The sequence below is a fragment of the Neodiprion pinetum genome, chromosome 2, assembly GCF_021155775.2.
Source record: "Neodiprion pinetum isolate iyNeoPine1 chromosome 2, iyNeoPine1.2, whole genome shotgun sequence".
In the NCBI taxonomy this organism is placed as follows: domain Eukaryota; kingdom Metazoa; phylum Arthropoda; class Insecta; order Hymenoptera; family Diprionidae; genus Neodiprion; species Neodiprion pinetum.
Window position 1 is genome coordinate 33,806,925 of NC_060233.1, and position 21,979 is coordinate 33,828,903.

A 21,979-nucleotide genomic window follows, 5' to 3' on the forward strand; every position below is an offset into this window, starting at 1 on the left:
GCCGTTGACTGAAGATATATTCTTTATTCAACGGGTCAGCCAATAACGCTGCTGTCCTGCGACAGTTGGATGATAAAAATTTTCGCTCTTAGCTTTCAAATGCGTGTTAAAATACACTCGAAATTTTAAGAAGCCTCGTTCCATCTCTCCTTGTCAAAAAAAAAAAAATCGCCGACAATCACCTTTTTAGGTCTTCAAATCAGGACACTGCGTTGTATACCGTTTCGTATACGGAGGATCTATTCCATCTCGATCAAAATTAGCGCATCCGTGATGTATTGCAGTTACTCTGAACTTTTTTCCATATGAACACTTTTCTAAAAACAATTCTGCTTCTCTACCCAACGTAGAGTCTTCACTTTCGAGTAGCTAAAACAGCGTTTCGATTCTATGCCTACGAAAATTCAAGATCGAGAGAGCAAATGAAATGTTTTGGGAATAATTATGAATAGTAATGTTATAGAACACAAGGCGGAGCGGGGGGACGAAGAGGACGAAAGTGGTCGGAGATGGTCGGAGGTGGTAGGCGCTGGTAGGAGGTGGTAGGGGGTAGTCTAAGCTGGTAAGAGGTGTTATGGGGTAGTCGGAGGTGTTCGGAAATGGTAGGAGGTGGTAGGAGGTGGTAAGGGGTGGTACGAGGTGGTGAACGGCAGCAAGGGGTGGTACGAGGTGGTGAACGGTAGCAAGGGGTGGTAGGAGGTGGACGGAAATGGTCGAAGGTGTTTGGCGGTGGTAGGAGGTGGCAGGAGGTGTTTGGAGGTGGTTGAAGGGGGTAGGAAGTGATCGGTGGCGGTTGAGGAGGACGAGGACGACGAAAAGGACAGGGTCGAGGTAGACGAGGAGGACGAAGGTGGTCGGAGGTGGGAGGAAGTGGTCGACGGTGGTTGGAGGTGCTTGGAGGTTGTTGCGGTGGTTGGCGGCGGACGCGGTTACGCGTCTTCTCACGGGGATGATCGAGCTCATTGACATTTCCAAGTCGCAATCGTCAAGTAGTCTTACATACTAACTTTGTACCGACTCAATCTCAAATTTCCATACCGACACTACTTTCGTTGCTACGCACGTCGCGGGGGTGCGAACCCGTTAGGTAGAGTCGATAGAGCAAAACCCTCTTACGCTCCCAGGCCCACCTGGGCCCACTGACCCGTCGAAAACTGGTCACAAAAATTTACCCAGGGGTAAATTCATCACATCATACATCTGTCTTTATATTCTTCGGTCAACGACTGCGTATAGCGAGGTTATGACGCATGATTGTCAATCACGCAAGGAAAACATAAAACATCCATGCGGTCGCATATTATTATTATTCTTGCAAGAAACAGAGGATCAAGAGACGCAGGAGTGTCTTGACGTCAAGTTATTACAATATCATAAAGACTCTACAAGTCTCGTAACTCGTTATAACTTTAAACTCATAACACATTCTCACTTCCCTAAAATTTAAAATTGTTACGTCGTTAAGTGCGAGTCTTTCACTCGCACTCTCTGGATACGTTCCACACTTCCACACGAGATAGGTGGGTCAGAGTAGGCTTTCACCAAACGCGTGTGCGTTCCACCTATAACTATTGCCTACACGCTCGCGGTCTTTTTACGTTAGTGGAACGAGAATTTTAGCGGTCGCGTTCGAGGGCCTTGCGAGCGTAAAGTGGAACGTACTCCCTGTGAGATAGCAAAGGACACGGCTATACTGCGTACAGCGCATGCGCGAGCATGTAGCTATTTCGTTCTGCGGACTTGGCCTTTTTCATGCGGTAAAATGAGCCAAACTTTGCCTGCGAAGTTCGGTCTCCTAGTATTTATTTCGTGGTTTTTGGTTACGGAAAGCGCCAGTGGGCTAGCAGACTTTATACATTTTCAGTCAACGCTATCGACGCTACAGGCCTAAAATTCACCATCCATAGGATTCTGAGATGCCAGTAGACGTCGCTGTGTGCAAATGCGAATAAACCGGATGTTGCGCATTGTCTTGCGCATTATCCGCCCTGTCGTCGATCCATTTTAGCACCGTCCTTTCCGGTTCGCTCTATCGAGTGACTGCGTCTTATTTAGTTTTAGCTGTATACAAATCTTTCTCCATCTTCCACAATGAGGATCTACAAAGATATTTTCACCGGTAATTATATTTCGCTAAACTTATCCTGTTTTTTACAATACGAATTTTCTAAATTTGTAATTCTATACCGGAATTATGAAACGTTCATTATCAACTAAATTTCAAAGTGACATTTCGATAAGCCTCCTTTGTCACATACCAATCTCGGTTAGCTCTAGTAATCCAACCATACGTTCTTATGCTAAAATTATACAAATCACTCAATTATTTCATATTAGTTTGTTTTAAGATTATGGAGAAGATATTTTACACATCTAGATTTCACTTTCTTCCAAGGTAACCTATGAATACATATGTTTCATCGTTTATTTTACGCATTCCAGGTGATGAGATGTTCTCAGATACCTATAAAATAAAACTGGTCGATGACGTCCTCTACGAAGTGTATGGTAGAGTAAGTATATTACCTTCCCAATTACGTCGATTCTTTGACATGTTATTGACGTCCTTACACGTCGCATCTAACATTCACGCCACATTTCAGCTCGTCACACGCAAGGCTGGATCAATCGAAATAGCAGGATTCAACCCGTCAGCTGAAGAAGCTGACGAAGGTACGGATGAAGCTGTTGAATCAGGAGTTGATGTAGTACTGAATCATCGTCTCCAAGAAACTTTTGCCTTCCATGACAAAAAATCCTACACTCTGTACCTCAAGGATTACATGAAGAAGTAAGTGTTGACATATTTTTTTACAGTCAATGCTTTAAACCATGTTTATTCATTCTTTACTTGTCACGTCAATTTAATTGACTAAATTTTTGCACTTCTCTTAATTTCAGACTAGTTGCCAAACTGGAAGAGAAGGCACCAGATCAGGTTGAAATTTTTAAGACCAACATGAACAAAGTGATGAAAGATATTCTCTCAAGATTCAAGGAGCTACAATTTTTCACTGGCGAATCAATGGATATTGATGGAATTGTTGGTCTAATGGAATACCGTGATATCGACGGTGACTCAGTGCCGGTACTGATGTTCTTTAAGCACGGCCTAGATGAAGAGAAATTCTAAATAATTCTTAGATATGAAACAAATTGTGGAAAAAAATTTTGTAAGTTTATACAATATTTCATAAAAATTTGATCAGTTATATGCAACAGCTGGTCTTATACATGGAAATTCTCGGTCAACATATGTTATCTGTTAACCGATGCACAAACATGTTATATAAAACTGGTGACTGAATTCCCGTTACAATATTTTTAATTATTGTAGCGTCTACGTAAATCAAACAGAATTTGTCAACGATGTGGTTGCACTCTCGTTTCTGAACTGCTTCAAGTTTTTTTAGTTTAATTCTACATATCTTCTATTTTTATGTGTTACAGATAAGCTGAAGCTAAGACTGCCCACATGGCGACGCCGCTGTGAAATTAAGTTACAAATAACCCTTCCAATTTCTTGTATCAATTGCAGTTTTATTTATCAAAAAGAAACCTAAACAATATTAAACACTATTTGATTGTCTTTCTAAACTGTACATACTCAGATTACTCAGATAAATATTTATCACTTGTCGCATTCAGCTCTTACTTTAAAGACATGACCTCCAACTTGTAAGACTAAACATGATTGTTAGTCTATTTATTTTTTGATTACCACTTCTCTTAACAGATTTAATTTATACACTTGTATTTATTACGGAATGGAAGATGGGGAAAGAAGACGGTAGCACAACACTTCGATCAATAATGCATTGTGAATTATTTACAGCTGTTACATCAATATTAATTATTTTTGTTTCTGAAATAAATTCGATACACCTATGCCTGACGAAATAAACTATTGACGTTTTCATAATCTGGTATTTTGTTCCTTTAAATACCTCAACATCAATTTCAACTTGTATGTATATATTTTTTTTCATTAGCAAAAATTAAAATTATAAGATGTTTTGATTTCATGGATTATAAATTACACCATAAGCGGTAATGATTGAAACAAGCCAGCAATATTTTGCTCGAAGTGACAATACTTTTCCATCGTCATGGTATGACGTAAAAAAAAAATAATAAAAATTAGAGGTAGATGAGGTATGTATTTAATTTTTCAGATATACACATAGATATTGATTTAACAAAACTGAAAGTTTCGTAAAAATATTATATTTAGACAAAATTGGAATAGACAGTCGTACTATATCTTCGCGTTACCGTCACAAATTCGACTGAGAATTGTTACAAATCACCATCATCATATTGTTTATAAAGTACACATGAAAATATTAATTTAGTTTACTATATAATAATATGTACAATTATTCTGTGTTAACTGGTCTTCTCCATATCATTCTCTAGTCTTTCATCAATAATATATTACTCTTCCTCTTTACAAAACAGTGATTACTCTGATAATGATTAAATGACATTCTAAAACCTGACACATGTGCTTCTTTCCTATTACTGAAAATATTTTGACGTTTACAAAAGCGTTTATATCTAGGTATATGTTTATACATATATATATATATGTATATATATATATTACTATACATCATATAAATATATTATGTATAGTATAACACACATAATGTCACATCTATGTGTCTATTATAATCATATGTATACGTAAGTGAATTTACCTATCCTAAAACAATTTTTTTTTCCAATTATGCATAGAATATCGCATAAAGTTATAACTAGTTTTTATATACTACAGATGAGAATTCTTACACGTCTAATAGAAAATAAAAATAAAATCGCTAGGTGAGAAAGAGGATCAAGTCTAGACAGCTGATTTTGATCTGTCGCAAAAGAAATCAGTAAATATTAATCCGTGTTGAAATTGAATTTCGAGGTAATCAATTTCTTTAGATGATTATCACTTCATCGTTTTTACAGAATTAAAACTTTAAAAAATAGCATCGTATCAAAGAGATAAAATATTCAGCTATTTGTAAGGTAAATTCTAGTGGAATCGACCGCTGTAACTTTGGGGATCATATAAGTTGCGTAGTGCAATTGGCTCCAGTGAAAAACTGGAATGTTCATTCTGTAGAGCCAACCAACCTGTTTCATTCTACAAAACTTATTGTTAATGAAGAAGATGTCTAAGAGAAGATTGGCCGCACACGGTTGTAATCAATAAATTTAATTTTCAATTATTAAGCTACATGCACGTTCTTGAGCCAAGAAGAACGTTTTTTGGGTGTCGATGCCAAATGAATCAAAGAATTATGGATTGACGCTTCGTTCTTAATCGGGGAGGGGGAGAGGCACCCCTCAAAACTAAAACATTTTATTTATAAGAACAATGTTGTAAGAGAACTATGTCATGGTATTATACGAGTGTAGTAATGAATTATAAAACTGACAAAGAAAAAAGAAAAAGAGAGGAAATGTAGCAATCACGTAATTTATACTCAAATACATAGAAAACGGCATCAGTGCCGAAAAATTATAGATACATCCGTGGACCGCTGACTCGAGCGTGGAAAGGTACAATACACAAACACAGAAACGTGATTCGGAGATATCGCAAGTCAAGGTGAAAGCCGAGTCATTATCTGTGGAAATAACAGGTTGTAAATTCATCATGTTAGAATCTATCATGATCAGAGGTTGATTAAGGAAAAAATCCCCTTTCCTCGATAGCGCCAAATGTCAATTCATAATTCTTTCATTCATTTGACCATAGACACCAAAAAAGCGTCCTTCATACTTTTCACGCGGTCGAGAAAAATCCCTGTCAAAGTTCTTGAGCTAACATTACAAAACGTGTAAGTTCAATTTATACAACTGTGTATGCATAATGTGTTACAGACGATCCTAATAATATATTAGACTATTTTAAAGATATAGTGCATGGTATATATTATATACATACATCAGTAACAGTAATGTGTAAGTATTGTTTTATACGACATTTAGATTGAGGAAAGTTAGTACTCTGGCACTTATATAATTTACTAGCTTAGCTCTCATGAAGGTACAGTAAGTTAGTAGGAGAATCACTACTTTTTAATAAGCGGTCATGATAAATCTTGCTCAAACTGCAAGAGGAATTTTCATTGATAAAAGTTTTTGTACTGGTCTAGTTTCGTCTCTGAAAGTAATTGTCTTGCAATTTTTCTGCCATAATTAAGATCCTAATGACTTATAATAATTTAACACTGTTCGATCAATAAGTGTACGACAAGAATTAACTGACCATTGGAACAATAATGTTGAAACAGAATCTAGACCTTGCTCATCTGAGCCTGCTTCATCCATGTTCGCAATTGTTGAAGCTCGTCTTCTCTGCGATAGATAAAAATATCTACTTTTTGTTAACTCCTAGTAAATACATCCATTGTGGTTAATCTTTGCTTTTGTGATCTGCTCTCCCTGAAAACGTAATTGTATTTGTATTTCTATCCTTTTTTAACGTAGTTGAGTTAACAGGGTTCGTACGCTTTTTGGAACTCGAAATTCCCTGACTTTTCCAGGTGTTCCAGCCTGAAAATATGATTTTTTTCAGTAACCTTCCAAGAAATATGCCGCTGATTAATGACAATATTTTTGCATATTAATACTAATACCTTCAATATTATCTTATAATTAATTCACTGTCCGACTACTAATTTACAAACAACAGCCAGCGATTTTCAGTAAGAAAAAAACGAAAGGAGGTTAGATATCAAGTAATGTACGTATAAGAACGAGTTTATTTCTTCAAGAAACTTAAAATTCCAGTCTTATTTTCGAAATTCCCTGGCTTTTCCCTGACTTTTCCCTGCTGCAAGAAACTCCCTGAGTTATCTCGGTTTTCCAGGTTTTCCCTGTGCGTACGAACCCTGGTTAATGACACATGAGCTCATAACAGCTCAAGAATGATTGCTCATGAAGAAAAATGCAATTAATATTTCTGATCACTCACGCATGTATTGTTATTTCTCTAGTCGGTGTTGTTCGAGTTTTTTGATTACCCAAGCTAAGGTGAGCCGGCAATACCTCGGATTAGCAAGGTTCTACTTGTAATACATTTTTTAAAATAGAACAAACCTTTGACTTTTCATCTTTTCAACGAAAACATTATCTTTCGAAGCGTAAATTTTCTGGTGAAATATTGCAATACTCCTACTTGTGTTTTATTTTTAAGACATAATGCGCGCTAAGCTGAGAAAACGTTAAATACAATTTGAGCATCGTATTATTCCATTTATCTAAATTATATTATGAAACGACATATGGCAAAAAGCGTATACTAGTAATAGACCAAAGACGACGGTGTTGAACAATAACTGATCGTTCATAGTCTAAAGTCTAATAATATTTCATTTTACGTTGACATTTGTAACCAAAAATTATGTATAATATTATCATCAGCTTTTGTATCATTTATATCAGGGATTGATTAGTTATTTTTTAAATGTAATGTTATATTTCCTTATTACAATTATAACATCGTATATATCGCGCAATATAATGCACAATTGAATATTACTTGTAATATTAAATATTTGTAGCTTAATAAAATCTAATCTACTGACCGGCTACTGAGGTTTTCGTATTGTATGTGTTCATTAAAAGATGAGTTACAATTTAGAAATATAGATATTTTTGTTTTATAGTAACATTTATATATTTATTATTTATTTATATTGAAAATCTATGCACAGGTAACAACACTCGCACCCCACAATTCTGTTAAACGTTCGAAACAATTTCTTACCAACGGTTACATTTCTATCGAATTGTGAAACAAACGTACTATTTACGGAATAATAATAACTTATTTATACAGATTATAAATAATTTTCTTCATATATTTACGCATATGTAATTAGGGGAATTGTTCACATTTTTACACGATAGCATAGTATACAAAACCTAACGTTATGAAAAGTCATCACACTAACTTCCTGCAAAATTGACAAAATACATCAAGAATATCTAGGCATTCCATACTTTTTTATGCTTTTTAGTTCCGGTGTTATTTGGCCTATAATTCATTAAAGTCAACAAACAAGTTCGCTAATAAGTAATACATTTTATCATAACATTTTATCCACTTTTCAAATTCGTTTCTGAACCCCCATTTTAAATTTCGTACTTTCCGATAAGCTGAATAAAATGTATTATAAACTTGCAGTTGCTTGGAATAATTTCAACTCCAATGCAGTAAAAAAAAAAAAAAAAAAAACTAAAATTAAAATTAGGAAATAAAAGTTTCCAATTTGATAATAATCATCATGCGAGGACAACAGTAAATACTCTCTTCAATTTCTCTACTCCTTCCTCTTCAAGCCCATAACAATAACCAACAGCTCTAACAATCGTAGGCAATCACACGCAAATAGAAATATTTTTAATAATACAATAATAGTAATTTCTATAATTTAAGAATCTATTCATATCGTAATAGGTATGATCATCCACCTATGATTGATAAAATAATTAATACTAGAAGATGCGAAATTATCGACCATACGATAGCAAAGAATCCTTTTAAAGACACATGAGGAATTAATTCGCTGCTATGTGAACATGTTGATTATTTGGCTTCGCAGTAAGATGACGCAACATTTTTGATCATAGTTGTGTTCAATTTTTCGCATTTATTTTCCTACAAAGAATAATATTTAAATAGTTGAGGGTCTTGAATCCGGCAAGAATATTGATGCCTCCATTATTTGAAAAATATAACAAAAATGTAAATTGCCCGATTTTCACCTCATTTACTTTGATTATCAGCATTCTCTTCTATCGATTAATTTAACACGAATAATCGTAATCGAAATTTATCTATGCTTGATTCTGATTTCAAATGATCTACAACAGCAAAATATCAATTCAATGCATTATCTTTAGATCAGATTCAAAGCACAACTTGTCAATCAGTAAACTGAATCGATGATTCACCGAGTACCTAACAAATTCAATTTTATCCACGGTATCATTAATGAAACTATATACATATGTATATAAGTATAATATATTTAGCTTTAACGTTGTAGAGTTTCCATATTATGCGTGGTAGTTGTAAAAATTTAGATCACACGTAATAAGTCGTTGTGAAGAAAATATCTCCGCAACGACCCGTCTTTTTGATAACTAGTCAGACATTCCTATAGAGTCGGAAATAACATTTTTACGTTATTTAAATATTTTTAATAACTGACAGACTGTAACTCCGTCATCAGTTTTGAAAAAACCCTAATAGATAAAAAATACAACAATTGCGATTGTGAATTTTTTACCGTCAACTGAACTGATGTTCGAATTTATTATTTTGAAGATTTCATTCAATTTTCCGAGAATTATGCTACAGATCTTCTTGCTTTATCTATTTATCTATATTGTGTATACAGTATAATCGAACCTTAAAATATCTTATATTATAACACAATACAATGTAATGTGACATACATGCATATGATGCATAAAACATAATCGAAAAAAGAACAATTCCATATGTATAACAGTTAAATGAATGAATTATCAAATTCTTTTAGCTTGTTCTAATATACAAATAATAATAATAATAATAAGAAGAAGAATAATAAATTACTGTGATCAAATATCTGCATATTTTGTTGAACCCAAGATTTTTTGGGTTAATATTATTGTTGGATTGTATTTTTATTTACCAAAACAATGATTACGTATAAAAATCATTATTGACGCTACCTTTCGATCGTAGACGAACAAAAGCAGAAATAATATAGTAATTAAAGATTAATTAAAAATTGTGAAAATAACAACTATCTTAGGAACATTATTTCATAACATATGTCTACAGGCATGCCTATAATGTAGGAGCCTACGTTCATTCAACCGTAGTTCAACAAAAATACAATCCATTATGTTGACATATTATTAGTAAAAATAACAAAATTTCATCTTTTCTGTTGTTACAATTAAGTTTTGCCGGGTGTCCTGACTAACGAATGTGTAAATTGTAAGCCGTAGTTGAAGAATTTCAATAAATAATTGCCAGAGACACTTACTCTTGAGATATGTTTCAGAATAAATATATCAATGACGACATAGTATCGTGATATTTTCGCAATTATGACCACCTCACATGCAAGTCTTTGAATTCATTTTTTCCGAAAATTTTAGTTGACCGATATCCTTTTCTACGTAACTAAGTCTCATTGCAGTCAGATAGCTGATATTCAGAAAATCTTACACTGTGTTCAAATATTTCAGTGTTCCGTCTGACCTGTGCACATATCGTACCATTGACATTTCGACAGACAATGGAAACGATGCGAGTTTACGGGAAAAAATTATTAATTAATAATCTGCGTACCTTTCTAAATAAAGCGTTCATTGAAGATCGAGTTGAAGTTATATCTCAATACAGCCCATTAGAAATACATCAATTGCAATAGCTAAGAATTTTTGACATTGAATACTTAACTGCTAAATTTCAGAATAGAATAGCACCGTATTTGTATCACGTTTATCTCAATTTTGTCATCACCGAATTTTCTACCTACGCTATGTCTCAACTACCCAATTATTTATATCATACACATTTATCGAGTACACAGATATATGATTATAATTATTATTAGTATTATTATTATTATTACACGCAATTATAAATTAGAAAAAAATTATGCGCCAATTTACAAAGAACAACGCGTGCCTTGACTTTTTTTCACCTACGGCTTACAACTTACACTTTATTATTTTACCCTGACGCATTTGACGCATAAGCCCCCGAATTTGAAAGTATTAACGATAAAACTGGATATGGGAATGAAAATAATTATAAATAAAAAATCAAAATAAAAAAGAAGAAAACAAAAACAAACATAATAGGTGGTAATGCGAATACTTCGCTTCTGAAATGGGATTGAAAAAGAATACGTCAGAAGTCACATGTCGGCGTGCCCCAAAATGCGACACACCTCCTGCTCCTAAGGATCTGATGGAGACTCTAACATTTCCATGAGAAAAGTATCAATCGGCACGTCTCCTATTAATCTAAAAAAAAACAGATGCTCCAGGCATTTTAAGCTGATAGAACGTAGCGAAGGTAGTCTTAAAAGGAGCTTTGCGAACCGACCAGGTTCGTCAGGCCTAGATGTGCGGGTGTATTCCTCCAACGATGCATAAACCTTTTCCCTGAGTAGCTCGACCTCTTGCCTGGATTTCAAACCACGAGCATCCGGATTGTAAAGAATGATCGATCGCAAACAGCCAAGCTCTGTTTTGTCCACTTTCATTTCCCGCATTTTAGCAACTAGCTCTGTAAGCACTCGTTCAAATATTGTACCAACTCCTGCTTGACGGGCGGAATCACCGTGAACAGTTAATCCTGTTGCAAGAACAATCCCATCCTTGACTTCGATTGACCGGTGAGAAAATGCTGCTATCAGTAGCTCGTTCCATCCAGCTCTGAGAAGAAGTACTTGATCCTCAAGCGGTAGCGAGGTAAACTGAGGAATATGCTTAGCCCACTCAACTAACTGAAACAACTGTTTGTTCGTCGCGTTGCAAATATTAGTTACGGCGTTCTGAAAATGTGAAGACAATGTTTTTATTCGTTTTTACAACTTTCAATGATCTCTTTTTTTATGAAAGACATTTCAAATGTTCTTTATTCATACAATTATACTCGTGCAACATTCACTTTCCTGGCTATTCCCTTTGATCAGTCTAAGATCAAAGATTTAAAATTTACTTCATGAAGGAAAGGCAATTTCTTCTCAACGGTTTAAACACGTACCTCGTAATTTCCTTGGTGCTCGGTTTTACATTCCACTCTTTTCTCCGCCTCCAGTATGCGCTCTATTGGCATATCAGAGTGCAAACTGCTAGTGCTTTCAACTTCGCTTTGATCTCTTTCCTTGGTACGTTGTCTCTCCTCCTGTACCGCCTCACGTTTCATGCCCATTACCAAACATTTTTGATACCGACAATACTGGCAGCGATTCCTCTGCCTTTTGTCTATTATGCACGTCCTCTCTTCCCGGCATGCGTACGACAAGTCTTTGCGTACGGTACGTTTGAAGAAACCCTTGCATCCCTCGCAGCTGCAATTAAAATCAACGGAAAACGTTCGTTAGTTATAACCGAATCTTGGCATATCGGTGTTAAATTATTCTTGCTTCGGAGCTGATTCGCAACTCCTTTCCGTGACTAAAACGCGAGAAGGTGTTAATCAGAGTTATTGTGAGACTTGCAGCGATCTTTGGATTAAAATACCATTACATTTCTCTCACTAACGAAAACATGTTCGCCGAAGTTTACACTCACGGTATTTCTCGCAACCAGAGTGGACTTAACGAGTATAAAAATACAAAACCGACTGAAATAAATCGTTTGCGGAATAATATTTTTTTGGCTTGCAGTAGGCAGGCATGCAGAGTTTTGGAGTCAGTCCAAATATAAAAACAGTGGCGTTTGCGGAGACATGAGTCACCCAGCGGAGAGAAGCATGCGTACCCTGCAGAATCTCCCTAACTCACTCACTCTTCTTTAGTACACTCTACACGCTTATCCCGTGAAATTATTTCCCAACGTGTAAAACAACATGTTTTATTTGACTGTCGGATTAAAGAGCATTCTGAATAACGATCTAGGGGAAAAGATTTACGGTGTTAGATTTTCTCCCAGAACGAACGAGCATTAGTTGCTAGTTTAACTAGACTCTGAAGACAAATTCTCACGGCGTTGATATAATTTAACAAAAATTCATTAGAATCTATTTGAATATACATATAAATACACACATTCATTGAGTATTAGTTTCTTTTTTTTTTCTTTCGCAAAACTGGAAAATTAACAACTAACGTCTGAGCTGATAATTGCTCTAAGAAGTATGCATACGAATGACTAGATATGAAATATTATTCAGCTCTGCAGCTGTAACGACATGACTTAAAACGACAGCGGCATTGAAAGAGTTAATAACGCATCCTACGCGCGAAATGAACATCCTACACACATTTACTTCATCCACACTTGCTCGAGATCTTGTACAAGTGCAGTGCATAAATATATAGAAATGTTTAGCACGCGTGCAAGACAGCCCGTCGTTGCCACGCGTCTGTTATTCTCTACAGTTTCTGTTTCTCATAAACATTAAGATCAAAGCAACTACGGTGGTCCAGAATTGAATTAAACAGTCCTTACGCTTGATCATTGGAAAATGATGGAAGGTCTATAGTTCCTCGCGTGTAACGATATCTGCAACAGGCTGCTGATTATTATTAATTATTCGTCATGAACGGAGAGTTTTTTTTTTAGTCTTTCTTTTTTATATATAAATAAAACTCACATACAGCAATTACAAGCAAACGGAGAATACGATGTTAATAAGTGAAGCAAAAGTAAGTTAACAGTTTATACCATACAATCATTCTTACAAATATATAACCGATTAATAACTAAACGATAACGGTATATTATAATTATACTGCCGTCTCTTTGACCGTTTGCACACTGTTTTAACAGCCAACGCATTTTCGAGACAAGCGGAACATAAAATTGAAAGGCACGGCCGAAGGGCCTAAAGTAAGTAAGGATCACTAGTAATGGCAGGGTAAAAATGATTAGAGAATTCATAAAATGCATGACATACTATGCAGTAATTGTCTGTAACAGCCTGGCAAAAAGTTCAAACTATAACTCGGAAGAAGTACGGCCGTAAACTTGAGCAATTACCAAGGAAAATTCAAGGCAACACGTAAGAGAGCAATATGCAGTCAAGTTATATGCCCAAGACGACATAAAAGTCAGCAGCTCGAAGCGAACCTGATGTCAATTTTATTCATAGATTCAGGGTAACGATTAAAGGCGGGGACGGAGTATTGTCATTGTTAATTATGCAACCTATTGCGAAGTGGCGAATGAAAATTAATCCCACGCCGGCCAATTAATTACCTGGTTTCCGTAATTCACTATATACATGTATACATGTGTATATTATACACAAGGGAGCGGAGTTTTTCTACTAATTTTCATCGTTACTTAATTAGTTATCGTTCGACGACGAAGATCATGCTGCCTGAAGACCCTTCGCAGAAGGAAGTATGGCTGGGTGGTCAGCAGTGCGTGTGTTACACCTATACACACAATGAGCAAGTCCAAGGTTGCATAGTTGCTTGCACGCGCGTTAAATGCAAGTGTGCGGAATGTATTGCATCTTTGTGTTGCGTGTGTTAATGTCCATACTTCTGATGCAACGCCAATTCCCTTTCCATTTTAACATTCGAACGAACAACATAGATATAAGGTTCACCCGCAGGAATAATAAGTTAGAAGCTTGATTAAACTGGTTAATTTTAACGATGCTGCAGTTAATAACGTTAATCTGTTGAAAGAAAAATAACTATTTTGCACCTTTGTAGAATGTACCTGAAGACGTTGAATTTACAAAATCTGATTTTGTTGATGCTGTATCAATAGTTTACTAAATTTCAAGTCCAAAGATGCACCATTCCAATAACGTTACAAACTTCAGTCTGATTAAGTTGAACGGAGAGCTCAAGTGTAAACTCTAGTATTGTGAATTTTTAACGCTTGTACAGATTGAATAACCGAATTAGTGAATTTTTACAATATAAAAAATCGATCCTCAGTCTTATCGAAGGCCTTAAGGGTTCGCCGTTACCTGTTGATTGACACGCATATAGCTATAAGACAAGTTTAAAGAAGATTGGAAGAAACGAGAAATGAGAAACGAGAAACAAGAAACAAACGTCGTTGCCTCAGGGCGAGTTAATTGCATGTAATGATAATGTTTTATTTATAACTTTTTCCACCACTTTTCCACACCAGATATTCGATTACACCCTGTTGCTATGCAGTCGCAAACAGAAATGTTCTTATCACTAGGTAATCTTTATTTTCAGTAACAATAATATATGGAGAGAGAAGGAAGAACTCACATTCATGGTACGTTTATAATGAAATCCAATCAATATTTCTTTCATTATTATTATTATTTTTATCATCAAGCAGGCAACAAACGGAACGTATCAAAGCAAAAATATGGACTGTACTCAACTTTATAGAACTATCTGAATATAAATTTGTTGTTTCTTACAGTAAATTTTTCACCCATAACTCACACATATAGAATCACTCTAAACGCATTAACGAGATTGGTACAAATGTTGAAAGATAATACACTACGTGCAAGGAAATTCTTACGAAATATCATCAATACGAGCACTAGCTTAATGAGCATCGGAAAATACCGCGGTATGATAATTTCAGAGTTTTTCCGATAAATAAAAATAGTGAAAAATGCAACAACCAATCAATATTAAGATGTCATAAACACACTTGAAGGAAATTTATCGTCCGGTATAAGATGCATACAGTAGATACGCTGTTCAGCAAACACTCGTACTTTGTTAAGAACTGGTTTAACCTGATGGAAAAAAAACAACAACTTGTAAATCTTGCCTGAGTAGATCTCTTGTGCGCATACGCTGAAATTTTTCTTCGCCGCACTCGCCGGGATACATGTGCAGTTTTTCATCGTAACTCACCGACAATGAGTCACCCTTTTCTCTTATCGATCAACGGAGAGGATGGAACAAAAAAAAAAAAACACCCGACCAAAAGATTGTTGGGTTAAAAACTCGCGATCGAAGTATAATCGACATATTTCACACGATTATTATCTTGCCGCCGGATAATAAACTGCACCATAATAAATAACGACAGCATTTCAAATCGTTAGCAATTAAAGACGCGTTCAACGTAGCGTCGTCTTATCTGTGACTCGATGATTTTTTGACGTCCCAGCCGTCTGTTCGATCGTGTTTTTACTCAGGGCCAGCGATCTTGTTTCATTACGTTGCTGGTAAAGGTTCAACATCCTGTTGTTACGTAAACATTACAATTACGACCTCGACCTCTCTCTCCCTCACCCTCTCTTCCACTCTGTTCCTTGATCAGTCAAGCTCGTCAACAGGTCGACGGCAATCTTTGTCCATTTTTCATTTCTATTATTATCGATGCCCCAAGGTTGTGATTGACGTTAAATCTGTAGACGGATTTATTGACCTCTGATTGAAGAGTAAAACCATCTGCTACTTTACGATTAACGCAAGACCAACAAAAACGAAAACAAAGAAGAGAGAAAAAAAAAACCCCCCGACGTACACGAAAAGAATCTTTTGTACCTGGTTTATTCTTCCTTCGACAAACCTGGATCTCATCCCACTCTGCATCCCATAACACTGGAAGTCTTTTGATTGGTTGGCAGCACAATGTTCGATCTCGCCTGTGTGAACATGGCCTTGCTGCCAAGGCGAAGGAGCCTGTGGTTATAGAGCGTGTGAAACTCACCTGTAAACTCCGTAGTGTTTTCCACTTGCGCGATCCCCGCATATAGAACAGAGGTGTTTGCTTCCTGAGAGAGGATGATTGGGCGGATACGGTGATCCGGCACCTCCTGACTTGCTCTGACCTCCGGGAGACGTGCTGAGCAAACTGCTGTGCCCTCCGATGCTGAATGACCTGAAGAAGAAGTGCGAAACGTGTGTCGCGTTAAATGTTCGACGATCATCTCTCGATTGCATTGAGACTGCACATTATCTGGTGCTTGGATTGTTTCGCAATTGCCATTGTCAGTCGGGAATCAAACTTTGGATATCAGACCGTATAGTTTTATTACTCAAGTGTTTTGTCTCTTTCTCTTTATTTCTGTCTTTAAAAACAAACGTCGATTAGGTATTACATTTTTCAAAGCTCGGTAAATATATCCGTAAAGAAGGATCGAGAACTGAAGATGAGAGGTATCGAGATATAGAAAATTCCACCCACCCTGGACTGCTGGGTCCTGAGGGACTAAAGCTGCCAGGATTCAAGAGGCTGGAAGCGTCTGGCTTCATTTCCAGAGGACTCTGCGGCCCTGCGGAGGACATTGACAGGTTGCTGTTATCCAAACTCAGCCCTAAAATCATAAATAGATACGATTTGCTTATTACAGTTTCGAAAGTTGATTAGAGGGTGATCGAATAAATATTCATGTATCATGTATTATGTGTAAAATAATAAATCCCTCGACTTATTTCAAACTTTATTATCAATTGTCAGAGTGAATCACATGCGGCAAGAGCTAATTGAACGACATACTAATTAGCTTTCGTTACCAACCAGCAGGCAACGAAGTTTAATTGGTTAAATCTATATCGTGTCGCAAGGCATAAGTGGTACCACCCTTCCTCCCTCCCAAAGCTTACGTGAGAAAATATTTGATCTGCGTGGTAAAGGAGTTGTCACGCATGCTGTCTATGTCAAGACCTTCGCATTTCCCTATATATTATACCTGTTGAATAGCTTTTATGCACTGTACGCAGCTTACACTATAATCTCAAACTCTTGCGCTAAACACGCTTGGGGATCTAAAGAGATCGGCGGACGGCTCAAAGTACGTACAACAACTCATTACATGTTTAATCGTACAGATATAACGTTAAACTTATGCAACGTTTTATTATACGATATCTCTATATAATATTATAAATATAGAATCTAAGATCTGCAAAGAGCACATTAATTAATGACGCATTCCCGCGAACCTGCAGCAATAGTCGCACGGTGTGTAACCAACCAAGCGGCGGAAATAATTGCTGCAGGAAGTCACCGTTGCCAAGACCTTGTAATCATTAAAAATTCAATCCGCATGGATATCTCGATGCTCAGCGCGGTAGATAAAATCTCAACACTTTTCGCCGTCACATATAATTTAACGTATCGCACGCCTCGTATACATATAATATCAAAGCTTAATTGTTTAGGCATAAAACTTTCGGCAGTTTTTTCGGTGTATTCATTTACATTATTTATGTAAAATATCTCTTGGTCTTTATCTACCTCTTTTATTCAGGTGGAATATCTCGTGACTAATTATAACTGAAATTGACCAAACTTTTCCAAATGAACGGGAAATATTGTTGTTAGAAAAACGGTTAAAAATAGCATAAAGATCGTATCAATGTCAAGGTAAAATATGTAATGACCTCCGTGGAACCTGTTACAGACTTTTATATAATTATAAATTAAAGTTGAGGATAATACAGTGAAAAACGAGACGTAAAGAAAAAAACGGTCATTATTATAATTCGATACATCTTTTATTGAGCATCGTTATATATTTTCAAGACCAGACGGCGTCTCATTATCACGAGATGCTTGAATATACCCTCACGCTTCCAGACAAGAGTAATGTACCAAAATTTATACGACGAAAGTAAGAATAAAGGAAAAAGGGATTAGTTTGTTCTATACAATAATTTGACGATTTTCTCAACTACAATGTAGAAACCGCGGTGTGCGTGAGAGTTTGGAGGACAAATTGGTTGCGAAAATGACACAGGATGATAAAACGTGTAGGCGCACCGTGGAGCTAATTCAATATCATTGTGCACGTTCGTAAATCCTAATCCAGCGTCCGTCTGATGCGCACTCTGAATTCGCTGGTTATCCCCTTGACGGCTGCCGAATACATAGGTATATATAGAATAAAAGAGAGAGAGGAAGAGAGAGAGAGAGAGAGAGAGAGAGAGAGAGAGAGAGAAATTATGTTGACTCGTAAATAAAAAATCTCAAAACCTGAGCTACCGAGGACAAAGTACGGGAGTAAATTTTGATTATTTCGACTAATTACACTGTAAATATATGTAAATTGTGTAATATATTTTCGAAAATCTTACTCAACCACCTGCAATTTGTCAAAATCTTTCAGCGAACATGAAGACGCGAAAAAAATAGAAAAGGTGAAAAAAAAAGATGGACAGATTGAAGAGGTTGTCTGACCAAGAAGAATATTTACTTTTAATAATTTAGATAATAGAAGCGATACTTTTCAATAATTTTATTACGAGATAATCGTACGCTGAATATTTATCGGGTAATAATATTCATAACCTACAAAGAAAACTTCGAGAAGTACAAAGGTAAAAAAAATACTGCAACCATATACAAAAGCTTATTGTTAGGCATTGATGTTTCGTTTCAATCTCGAAATCGTTAAAAAAAAAGGTAGGATAAGATACGTTCGATTTCCACTCTACGATGTGTATTTTTATCCGTAAGGCTATAATTTTCCCAAAAGTCAGCGGGGCAAAGATTTTCCTCTTCCCCTCTGTAACAAATCGATATGTATTGCCATTCATCGATGAATAATAATAAAAATCATCGGTGCAACGTTGCGAAACTAAATATTATTCAACCATTGCGAACTCGACGAAAAAGGGAAAAAATACAAGAAATATTTCAGTGACATTGCAGAAAATAACCTTCCGAATAAAACGAGCCACCATCGTGCATCGTGAAATCGAACGAAACTACTACATTTCTCAACATCATCATCGATATTTATACCTATACGTAATATAAGCTTCGATTTTGAACAATTCCAGTATTGTCTATTTCCCTGCCTACATTTTACGTTCAAAGAGACCTTCTTGGAGATTGTCAACTGACGAATATAACGAAAGAATTTAATAAATGGCTAGTCAAGTTACGACCGTCTCGTGAGGATATTAATAAAAAAGTATGTACACTTGGGGACAATAAATCTGATACGGCTAATTTTTTACACCAGACAGTTACGTTGGCAACACAGAGAAATCTACAGCGCCACAGTCGGCCAAGCGCGAAACTAACTCAATCTCAATAAACGTAACATAACCGATGACCGTCGAATCTAACTTTAGAATACCGCGGGGATAATGACTTGTTAGATTGACACGTATTTTAAGGTTAGATTCGACGGTCATGGGTTATGTTACATTTATTGAGATTAAGTTAGTTTCGCGCTCGGCCGACTGTGGCGCTGTAGGTTTCTCTGTGTTGCCAACGTAACTGTCTAGTGTAAACAATTAGCCGTCTCATATTCATTGTCCCCAAGTGTACGTACGATCGTTGCTTTTTCGTAAGCAACGCAGAAAGAAAGACTCTCTCGCCGTGTCACTGCTGGGAGAGGGGCGGGAAAAGGGGAGGGGAAGGTGAGTGGGGGGGGGGGGGGGGGGGGGAGGGATTGGGAGGCGGGGGCGTCTCCGAGGCTTGCCGAGCGTCTGTTTGCATCGCCCACGGGCGACCTCGACATCCCTGACCCGGACAACGCGCTTTAAGAAACAGATACGACGCGATGACGCCGCGACGCTCCTCCAACCGAATTCACTCGAGGGATTGACCGGGTCCTTTGTATCGCCTTTGCGTTTGCGTCTAGCGTCTAGCGTCTAGCGTTTACGATTATCGTTTCGCGTAGCTCGCAGGTATCGCCCGCAAATACGTACGCACGTATTTACGTAATTTGAGATATAGCCTCGACGTTTTTCATCTGTTTAAACATCTCTGACTCGGGGGTACTGCACTACTGCATTAATTAACATACCTCTGCCAGCTGTCCTAACTATAACCCAGTTATAATAATAACATCAACAACGATAATAGTAATAATAATAACTACACCTTCGCCCTTCACTTCAAATAAGCAGCTTGATAGTTTTATACCAAGTATTCGAAGCAAACTCATTCGTTACAACGAAGTGACAAACTCGAATTATTACGTGTTCGTACTCGTAGGCAGATTTGTTTTGTTTTGTACTTTTCACCCTAGACACCGTCTAAAGAATATTGATAGATTGTGCTTCCACGTATTTCGGAACGTCGAGATGATATTTATAGTCGTGAAATCGCGGGGAAAAAAAGAGGAGAATAAAAAAAAATAATTGCCACTTTCACTGAAATATGTAATCTACGCCATACGCCTTCGCGTGTGCAAACACGGCGATACATGTAATTTTATGTTACATGTAACCTACGTATGCACATGTGTATATAGTTTGTATGATGTAGCGATTTATACAGTTGACCAGATGGAAAAAAAACCACGTGAATCGCAAAAATTCTTCAACTGCAAAAGTTTCATAAAAATTGCCTCTTTACTCCAACTCGTGTTCAATCGAGTTCAGAAAGCAGTGAAGCGTCGGTATTTCTGTTCCAATTTATTATTGTCATTGTAAATATAATTTATATATGTACGTAACACATACATTGTACATAGAACTCGACATTTCAATTTTTGCAAAAGATAGCTTTTTAATGAAAAACAAATTAAAAAAAAAAACAACTTTCAACATTCTCTGTTTAAATATTACATCATCTGCCGCGAATGAAATTTTGTAAAACGTTCATACGATCCAATAAGCTCGTACCAAAATCACAGTTGCACAGAAACGCTGTTTATGAAAGTATTATAAGAATTGTTTAAAATGGGGGGAGGGGGGAGGGGGGCATTATAATCAAACTTGTAGGAAAGAGCATAGATTTCATACATTACTTATCGATCTCTTCGCTTATACCTGTGTAAAGAGCCCGATTATGAGGACGAAGACATCCCCCCCTCCTTCCGAAATGGCATCAGGCTGTGCAACTTGAGCTGACAAGGCCAAGCCGTTCGGGTGCGTCTCTCTCTCTCTCTCATTCTCTCTCTCTCTCATTCGCTCTCTCTCTCTCCTTCTTTCTTTCTCCTTCTCGTTGGCGGGCACCTTGACCAGACAAGCGAGCAAACAGAGCCTCCCGCCCTCTTTTTTTTCGTAGCCCCCGCCGCCTTTTCCGCTCACAATCAGCCGCCCCGGAATAACGCGTGGGAGCTAGTGACCTACACCAATGATCGTAGTCTGCAACCGGCGTGGAGTTCTGCACTCTTCTCCACTTCTCCCCCCTTTCGTTGTTCTCCTTCTCTCTCACTTTTCCCTCTCTCGTTCTGTCCCCTTGAGCGCGTCTCGCCGCATTTCGTCTCAACTCGCCTCGTCTCTTTTCACGGTATTATGTGTTGGTGGGTAAAAGGAGCAGCATGTGTGTAGCACACAGAGCACACAACGGACTACGGGGTATTTAATTAAAGGGATACGGGGACAATGAGGAGACGATTACAAAGAGATAAAAT

General features: G+C 36.9%; 2 protein-coding genes across 8 annotated transcripts in view; one reads left to right on the forward strand and one right to left on the reverse strand.

Annotated features, from left to right (window-relative positions):
• Positions 1-1,963: 1,963 nt before the first annotated feature.
• Tctp (translationally controlled tumor protein) lies at positions 1,964-3,922 on the forward strand. The gene is made up of 5 exons (XM_046611155.1): positions 1,964-2,119; positions 2,443-2,513; positions 2,604-2,791; positions 2,902-3,173; positions 3,451-3,922. Exons 1-4 carry the CDS (start codon positions 2,092-2,094, stop codon positions 3,131-3,133), a joined length of 519 nt encoding a protein of 172 aa, XP_046467111.1. The 5' UTR covers positions 1,964-2,091; the 3' UTR covers positions 3,134-3,173; positions 3,451-3,922.
• The window catches only part of Usp (ultraspiracle), a 55,084-nt gene continuing 36,127 nt past the window's right edge, over positions 3,023-21,979 (reverse strand). For 6 of the 7 annotated variants that reach the window (XM_046611143.2, XM_046611139.1, XM_046611141.1 and 3 more), the window contains 4 exons: positions 16,846-16,975; positions 16,369-16,539; positions 11,789-12,095; positions 3,023-11,576 (listed from right to left, as the gene is read on the reverse strand). In XM_046611143.2, coding sequence (XP_046467099.1) covers positions 10,977-11,576; positions 11,789-12,095; positions 16,369-16,539; positions 16,846-16,975 — 1,208 coding nt within the window. In that variant the 3' untranslated portion in view covers positions 3,023-10,976. The remainder of the gene's footprint in view (positions 11,577-11,788; positions 12,096-16,368; positions 16,540-16,845; positions 16,976-21,979) is intronic. The other variant, XM_046611142.2, reaches the window with a different exon arrangement.